Genomic DNA, 9,811 nt, shown 5'->3' on the forward strand with positions numbered 1-9,811 from the left:
TATGCAAATGATTCTCTTTGTTCATTTGCATATGGAAATGATAAATGTAATTATTTTTAAAAGGAAATTGTATTATGTACATTGTACAGTCTTTTTTAATATTCTAAACATTCTGATGGTAGGTTTGAACTTGAGACGTAACTTACACAAAAGATTACGGATTCAAACCAGATACATTATCTTTTATGGGCAGTATAAGAAATTTATTTTAAGGGATGAAAAGTCGTAGCCAGACGTCTTGACTAGATTAAAATAGTCACATTTTGAGAGAATTTGTTCGATATATGTACCCGGATATGTTTAGGGTAATAGAGGGTAGCAAGCATAGTTTACTTGTAGCCTCAGATCGTTTCTTTTGAAATAAAACTTTTTAACGAAGGCTTGACTTGGGCAGTAAGGTGGTGATTGCGTTACGACAGCGTTTCGAATTGTGTGATCGGGTGAGGCGAACGGAGCAAGAGAGATAGGTGCGGAACACGTTTTCTTTCTCTCTTTCTCTCATAGCCAGTTACGTTTCGTAACGTTCGTCGTTTTCGTTCTAAGACAGTGCCGGCCTATTTTACATAAGTTTACTTACTTCAGTTGTTTGGCCTAAACCTCACTCGTTTTTTTTTTAAATATAAGTTTTTAAGCTTCACTCATTTTATTAAATATTTATGATTTGAATGAAAACAGCTTATCTAACTATCTCATATAGTTTGTCATTTTGAGTTTCCGTTATTTTGAACTATCGCATGGATTGCTTAACCTTGGCCGTGGCAACATATTATGTATTTTTTTTTATGTGACTAGGTCGGCAAACAAGCGTACGGCTCACCTGATGGTAAGCGATTACCGTAGCTTATAGACACCTGCAATACCAGAAGCATCGCAAGCGCGTTACCGACCCAATCCCCAATCCCCCCAGGAGCTCTGGTCACCTTACTCACCAACAGGAACACAATACTGCTTGAAAACAGTATTATTTTGCTGTGATCTTCTGTAAGGTCGAGGTACTACCCCAGTCGGGCTGCTCCATATTTTGAGCAGGAAATTCCTGCTGTGCCCTACCTCAGTTAAAAAAAAACCCGTTTTCCCAACCTTTCCCCATTTTCGAGCCTCACGTAACGAACGGACAACCCCTAATGATAATTCGTATTCGCACTCAGCCTAAATATCAGACTAGGCTAGGCCTCTTTGTCCATGTATGTATGTTTTAGGCGACTACTTGCACCACTACACCGCGGTTGTTCGATGAAGAAGAAGTTACTAAACATGCTAAGAAAAAGGTGAGGGTTTTCGATAATAATTTAGAAGAAAATCTTATTCAAATCGGAATTACGAGTAATAAAGTCTTACCTAAACAATTTGCATTAGCAAAAATATTGCGAGAGAACCAAATCGTGAATGTCAGTAAGGTTAAATACATAAATCCGTATAAAATTCGAATAACATTTGATACAGAATTTAGTGCTGAAAATTTTTTAGCATGTCAAGTATTTAAAGATTTAGGATGGCGATGTCAAAAATCATGGGAAGTAGGAATATCATATGGAATTATTAAAAATATAGACAAAGAACTGTCAGAAGAAGAATTAATTCATAGTTTACTTTGTGATATTGAAGTTTTAGCCGTACAACGTTTGAATCGTCGAGCAGACGATGGTTGGGTCCCTAGTGAAACCATTAAACTAACGTTTAAAGGGCCGAATATACCGAAGTATGTATATCTTCTAGATCTGAGAATTAAAGTAGAACAATATATATTTCCAGTCACTCAGTGTTCTCGTTGCTGGAGGTTTGGACATACAGCAAAAATGTGTCCATCCAACAAAATAATTTGCCCTAAGTGTACAAGAAATCATCCAAATTGTGAGAATAATAATTTTATATGCATTAATTGTAAGGGTAATCATATGCCCTTGGATAAAATTTGTCCTATATTTAAAAAAGAGAAAAAGATTCGAGAAATAATGACAGAATTCAACTGTTCATATTTGAAAGCTATTAGTATGTATGTCCCCCAGTCCCCAATTTTGCCAACCACCAACGTAGCTTGCTGTGAATCAAAACCTACGACAAAGCATGTTTACGCTCCAACAAGCACAGTACCAGTAATTTATCCTGAAATTGAATCTGTTGATCAGGAAATCCCTCAAACTTCTGGGACACAAAACACAATGAACAAGAAGAAAAAGAAGAAAAAACGTATTAAATGTGCTGAAAATGTATATGCAGACATAGAAGTAGCCTCTGATTCTGATAATAGTGTTAAAAGTGATTACTGTATTAATAATGATAGTGAGGAGAATGTAACGAAGGAAAATATAAATTTGCACCGTGAATTGATTGATAAACTTAAAAGTGTAATATTTGAAAAGAATATAAGTATGTCGACTAAATTTAAAAATATGATTCAAATAATAATTGAGTGGATCACTTTGGCTATTGTAAACATCTTTTCAGACTTTTCGTTGATTAAAACCTTTTTTAATTATATACAAAGTAATGGATAGTATTGTTAAAAAATTAATTAGCTTGAACATTATTCAGTGGAATTGTAGAAGTCTAAAACCAAAATTAAAGCTTTTTGAAGACCTGCTAATTCGAGAAAAGGTTCATATTGCTGCTGTAAGTGAAACCTGGTTCGAACCTGATGCCTTTGTCAAAATTAATAACTACAATATCTTTAGAAAGAATAGAAATAATTCTTATGGGGGTGTTGCAATTTTTACACATAAATCTGTCCAAGCTCACATACATAATGTAGAAGTCAGTAATAGTGATATTGAAATAATAGGTGTTAAAATATTTAATTGTGCACAAATTGAAACTATTTACTCTGTTTATTGCCCTAGTGACATTCGGACAACACAGAGAGATTGGGAATATTTGTTTTCTTTAGTTAACATGAAATCAATATTGATGGGTGATTTTAATGGACACTATTCAAGCTGGTCTGTTAAAACGGATACTAGAGGTACGCAAATTCATGATTCATTACTTGAAACTAGTCTTGTCCTTCTCAATGACGGTAGCCCTACTCGACTTCAACTAAATGAAAATATTTTACGCAAGTCATCACCCGACTTAACTTTAAAAACATCAGATATTTCTATGGATTTTTCTTGGTTAGTTTCGAATGAATCACTGGGCAGTGATCATCTTATTATTAAATTAAATACTACAATACATTGTGAGTTAAATCATTTAAAGAAACGTAATTTCAAACGCGCTGACTGGGTTGGTTATCGAACATACTTAGAATCTCTTTTTATTGGATTTAATTTTACTCATGATATCCAAAAAGATTACGATTTATTTATTGGCTATGTGAACGAGGCTGCAGATATATATATTCCCTACATTAAAGTTTGTCTTACCCCACACAGTAAATTCATTCCAAAACCCTACTGGACTCCAGAGCTTTCAAAAGCCGTAGCTATTCGTCGGTTGGCATTAAAAAATTTTCGTCGTAACCCTACTCCACGTAATTTAGATATTCTAAACGATAAAATAAAACATTCCTTGAAGCTTATTAGAATTGCCCAATGTGCGGCATGGAGAAAATTTTGTTCATCTTTACACGGATTGTCAACATCTTCGCAAGTGTGGAACCGTATGAAGTGGATTAAAGGATATAAAATTCAAAGATCCATGATCAGTGAAGAGAATGTTAATAAATTATTACATAGTTTATGTCCTGATTTTACTTGCCGAAATTCACCAAACTTTACTTCATTTAATTACGATTTGGAATGTGAAATTTCGTTACATGAATTAGAAGCATGTATTAAACCTAATGATACTGCACCAGGGTACGACAATATTTCATTTTCTATGATTAAATACTTGCCAGTAATAGCTAAAACTATACTACTTGATCTTTATAATAGAATTTTTGTATCAAATGTTATACCCTATCAGTGGCGTGATATTTCAATTGTTCCTATTCCTAAGCAAGGTTCAGATACTTTTCGGCCAATTTCTCTAATTTCGTGTTTATGTAAAATTCTTCATTCAATTATTAATAAAAGGTTAGAATGGTTTGTTGAAAGAAACGGCCTTTTCTCTCCAGACACGGTAGGATTTAGAAAATCGCGGTCTGCAGTTGATAGCCTTAGTGTACTTGTGTCTAGAATTCAAAACGGTTTTTGTAATAATTATGTAACTGTTGGCTGCTTCATGGATATTGACAATGCCTATAATAATATTGATATTTGTTCATTGCTGCGCGTTTTAGATAATTTGGGTGTAGGCACAAAGTTTTGTCGTTATTTATGGAGCTTTTTGTCTAAAAGATTCCTTAAAATAAGAACTAACAATGTAACGATTTCTCGTAAGACTAGCCAGGGTATAGCCCAAGGAGATCCATTATCTCCATTGCTTTTCAATATTGCAACAAGAAATATATGTGAAGTAATGAATAACTATGTTCATATCTCTCAATATGCTGACGATTTTGTTTTATATGTTACTAGTCAAAGTGTTGGTGAGGCTGAGAGAGAACTTCAAGCGGCAGTTGATGAATTTGTCGTTATGGTAGGTAATTTAGGGTTGAACATTTCGTCGTCAAAAAGTAAAGTTTGTGTGTTTAAAAAGGGACTTAATAGATATCCAGTAAACATTATCGTCAACGGTTCCACACTGTCCGTAGTACATCATGCAAAGTATTTGGGAGTATGGTTAGATAGATCGCTAAGGTGGGGCATACATATTAATGATTTATGTAACAAGATTTCGAATTTTCTTAACATTTTTAAAGTTTTGGCTGGCTATGGATGGGGTGTTCATCCAAAACATTTAAGACGCTTATATTTGTCTGTTATAAGAAGCCGAATAGATTATGCCTGTTTTGTTTATAACGATAGCAGTGTAGCTCATTTGATTAAATTAGATAGGATGCAAAACAGAGCTTTGCGACTAATTGGTGGGTACATTAGGAGTACACCGTCTCACGTAATGGAATCAGATTTGTGTATACAACCTCTTTGTTTCAGAAGATTTTATTTAGCGGGTAAATTTTTATTGAAATCGATGTCTATGACCAATAGCTCACTCATACAAATATTAGACAAATTTATATCTTCAAATTTAGTTACTTCGTGGAAAAGAAAGCGTAAGCCGTTGTTAATAGAGGTCTACGATATTTAAAAAAATGTTGAGGTCAATAAAAGTAAATCTTTGGATTTCTTCTCACTTGATACGTGGCCAAACAATATTCAAATAGCAAATTTAATTAAAATAGATATAATGAATATTAATAAACCTAAAAGAAACTATAGTAATCATATTTAAATAACCACTGTAAGAACTTTATTAACGAACAGTATAACGGATTTTACAAAATTTTCACTGACGGTTCTAAGGATGGCCTACACATAGGTGCAGCATTTTTTGATGCTGAATCTTCAGATTCAATTTATTTTAAAATTAGTAGTAATATTTCTATCATGCACGCTGAGCTATTGGCTGTTTCTGAAGCTTTATCATACGTATCCTCCATTGATTACGACAAATTCGTTATTTTCTCAGACTCTAAGTGCGCTCTTCAACATATAGCTCGATGTACATCTAACGCTAGAAGTACTCCCGTAGCATACAGAATTTTAAAACAAATATGTAGTTTGAGAGAACAGTCTAAAACAGTTTTTTTGCAGTGGATTCCATCTCATATTGACCTATTAGGTAACGATATGGCGGATACTCTAGCAAAGTATGGCGCTTGCGATGGTATAGAAATGATTGTTAGGCCTATCTTTTCCGAGTGTTTACACATAGTTAAAAATAAATGCAATGATTTGTGGAGAGAATATTTTGATAAAAGGTCGAAAGACAAAGGCATCTGGTACCGGACCATACAACCTCACCCACCCAATGTACCTTGGATAGACACAGTGTTATTGAACAGAAAAGACGTTGTCACCGCTTTACGGTTGCGGTCTGGACATATTCCATTCAATAAATTTGGCCATTTGATGGGTATAACTCCACACCCTAATTGTTCAGTTTGTGGAGTAGTAGAGGATGCCTATCATATATTAATGGAATGTGTTAAGAACGAAACCAGAAGACGCCAATTTTTCCCATATAAACTGTTTTATACGAATGTTGGAGAATGTAATAGTATATTGACAAAACCAGAATCTATTTCGGCAAAGAAATTGTATAAATTGGTCGATGAAGTTCAATCAATCATGTAATTGTATTAACATAAATGTATAATAACAGAGCGACATAGTCGCAGTAGCGGCAAAGCTCTTTAATAAAGAAAAAAAAAAAAAAAACTACATAAACAGATTGTTATGTTAATTTTATTACACACGCGATAACGTGCATCCATAATATCTGCTACGTGTCAATTAAATATGAATATTTTTCCTTCGAAGCGTGAGTCATTGGAAATTTTGTTGTTTGATTTGAATTTTTTACGCACTTAATAATAATTTATAAAATACAAACTGTCCTTTTTTGGAATTTATTATTATTAAATTAGATCGAACATAGTAGGAATATCCTGCTCAAAATATGGAGCAGTCCGACTGGGTAAGTACCTCGACCTCACAGAAGACCACAGCCAAATAATACTATTTTCAAACCGTGTTGTATTCCTGTGGTGAGTAAGGTGACTAGAGCTCCTGGGGAGGTAGGGTCGACAACGCACTTGCCATGGCCCTGGTGTTACAGGTGTCTATAGGCTAAGGTATCGCGTACCATCAGGTGATTCGTAACTTTGTTGCTGACCTAATTATATTTAAAAAAAATCTGATCTATGATAAAAGAATATATTATTATTATAATTAAACAGAAATTGTTCCATACTATACTAAAAACTCATTAAGTACCATACTCTCATTTAGACGGGACTTAATCCTATCACCGCGAGAGTTGATCCTTGACCATGGTGATCCATAACTATATAATACAGTACCATTTATATATAAGTTTTAAATGCGACTATGAATGTCTGCTACAGTGCAAACTTGGTGCGTTTGTACTTGTATTGTGTATATCTCCCCACCCCTGATATATTATTTCGTCCTACTAAGCTGACAACCAGTTGAATGTGATAAGAATATTATTTTCTACTTATGACTGCTGATATTGACTCTTAGTAATATTAAAAAAACGAAAACCCTTGTCTGGCTGTCTCAACACGACTATTAACGACAGACGAACGATGTCATTATTGAAGTGATAAATTATGCCCCGTTTTTTCATAATACCATACAAAAAATAAATTACATACCAATCGTGATAAGTTATGCATTACATAATAATGACTTCTAAGAAGTTCCAATAATTATAATATTTAAATACCTAATATGGATATAGACAGTCAAGTAAAATATTTTGCTGCTTTGATTAGGTAAAAGACAACAACTACACTTCATTTTCTGCTTTTTTTTTTAATTTTGACGCCATTTTATTTCTTTATGATTAAATCTATGTATATAAAAATGAATGTTTGTATGTATGTCCTTTATAGAATCGTAAACTATGCATTTGATCATGTCATGATCTTAAGCAAAGTGTTGTGCATGAGCCCACGAAGGTTTCTGAGTTGGTACGACCAAAATATAAAATAAAATCGTAGCGACGCGCGGAGGATACAGCTAGTTAAAAGTAAATCGTATAAGTATAAAACGTCCATTTTTATTGTAGAATTTATTTAGTTGAAACAAATCGAAAACATAAAAATTTTCTCAGATTTGGTTTTTTTATACTATTATACTGATTTAATTTCCGTATCTACGTGTGTGAATATGTCACTGGTTAGTTGTTTATATGTGTATTTTAACTAAGTAAAAAAAATGTATTTATAATACTGTATTGGCTTTCTTATTGTAGAAGGCTATACTATAAAAATTACATTATAATTCGTTAAGATACAGCAATAATCCCTTGTCGACTTGTGAGATTGCTCACAAACATGAAAAGTCAAGGCCGGTCAAAGCCACGAGGGACTTGATCAAACAAATTTCAAATTTCAGTTTACATTGTTTACAAGTTGAACAACAGTTCGTTGAGCGTAACGAAATAATAAACAATACCTAATGACTAACCAATTTAATATTTGATTGTTGTTTATTTCTCAAATTTAGTTGTCCTTAACTTAACAAATTGCTATTAACATTCATACAGTCGGATGGCGTTCTTATTTAGTAGTTTACGAAAACGTGTTCTAAATTACTATTATTATTAATACAACAAGTATAAATTTCAGTAGTTGTTGGTTTGTATTTTAATATTGAGAAACAAAATAGCTAAAACACAAAATTATGGGATAGGACGCGTTGATAGTTTACATCGATGGTCATAGATGGCGCTAGCGTCTTTCTAAAGCGCTCTATAGCTTACCTTAACATGCTAGTTGCAATTTACTATTCACTTGTAACATTCCACACCCAAATCAGTGGAAGGAAGCAATAGAAAATTATAAACCCGAAAAGCTATGAAATCTTCGTAATATTAATCAACATGCCATGCCAACTTTGCAATTTCGTGTCGAGTATTTTTTTTTTCTTTTTTTTTTTGAATAATATTAATCAAATGAATATTCATTATTTATACTTTAAAATGAGATTTTTTATATGGAATTAATCCAGAAAGGTAACAAGGTAACGGTAATTAGCGGTCATTCTATAGGGAGCAACGTAATAAAATTCTTCTTCTGCAATTCTTCCAATTTATTTATTCTTCAATTATTAGCTTTCTCCAAAATCGGACAAAAGATTTTTGCCCAGCAGTGGTTACTACTGGCTTTGAAATACACAGGCCGAAGACGGGCAGCAGCGTCTTCGGTGCGACAAAGCCAGTACCGCGGTCACCAACCCGCCTGCCCAGCGTGGTGACTATGGGCAAAACACATGAGTTCACGTTATTTTTGGCGTAAACTTGAGGAGGCCTAAGTCCAGCAGTGGACTGTATAGGCTGTAATGAAGTGGTTACTGGGTATAAAGTAGATATATTGGGACTACTCTATATATTATATTATTTAAATCATCACAAATGTGTGATCTTTAGTGTCCTTAAAAAGGCATTTGTCACAGCGCCCTCTATGTTTTGTCCGTCTGTTTCAAAACATATATCATTTTGTTATAAAGAAACAACTTTTTCGGATTTTATCGCGGTTTATTGGGTTTTTGCGTTTCGGACACTTTACAGCAACCATGATCATGGGAGGACTCGTACTTAAAGTAATAGAAATAACCGACATCAGTTCTGGAACTACGCAGTATGACTGACCTTTTACATAAAAATGTATCACACATTTAAATAGCTATCAATAAGCGATATTGTTTACTGACAACCATATGCCTTTATTACGTAGGAACAATGCACAAAGGCAATCTTCACTGTTCACAAGCAAATCATTACGACGTGCTTAGAGAAGTGATGTTCGCAATTTAATATTATAATAAATAATATAAATATCTTTGAGATACAAGGTCGTTTGTTCCTAAGATAGACAACTTAATGTTACGCTAACTGACTTTCGGTCCAATTCTTCTCTGCAGAATCTACATTCCGGATCGATGGATGGATCGGATCCACTTTTTACTAAAAGAAATATATTTTTATTTGTAAAATCACGATTCAAAGAGGCTTTTGAAGTCTGCCTGAAGCAAGTAATTCTTGATTTCGATTTTTAATCTCCACTGCAGAATCTACACTACACCTGTTAACCCCCCCCCCCCCCCCCCGGATAAACTCTAACTACAGTACTTGCTATTGGAACATAACACTACTTGAGCATGCACTAATTGAACAAGTAGCTGTGATCTTACAAAGTCTAAATTGATATTTTGAGCAAGATACCTCAATGTAA

At 33.8% G+C, this 9,811-nt stretch overlaps 2 protein-coding genes across 2 annotated transcripts; both read left to right on the forward strand.

Annotated features, from left to right (window-relative positions):
• The first annotated feature begins 296 nt into the window (after positions 1–296).
• LOC123664627 lies at positions 297–2,884 on the forward strand. The gene is made up of 3 exons (XM_045599146.1): positions 297–305; positions 1,200–2,367; positions 2,838–2,884. The coding sequence occupies exons 1-3, from the start codon at positions 297–299 to the stop codon at positions 2,882–2,884; spliced, it is 1,224 nt and encodes a 407-aa protein (XP_045455102.1).
• Positions 2,885–5,393: 2,509 nt separating this feature from the next.
• On the forward strand, positions 5,394–6,266 carry LOC123664548. Its single transcript, XM_045599080.1, has 2 exons — positions 5,394–5,695; positions 5,732–6,266. Exons 1-2 carry the CDS (start codon positions 5,433–5,435, stop codon positions 6,180–6,182), a joined length of 714 nt encoding a protein of 237 aa, XP_045455036.1. The 5' UTR covers positions 5,394–5,432; the 3' UTR covers positions 6,183–6,266.
• The last annotated feature ends 3,545 nt before the right edge of the window (positions 6,267–9,811 follow it).

Source organism: Melitaea cinxia, chromosome 22 (genome assembly GCF_905220565.1).
Source record: "Melitaea cinxia chromosome 22, ilMelCinx1.1, whole genome shotgun sequence".
NCBI classification, from domain to species: domain Eukaryota; kingdom Metazoa; phylum Arthropoda; class Insecta; order Lepidoptera; family Nymphalidae; genus Melitaea; species Melitaea cinxia.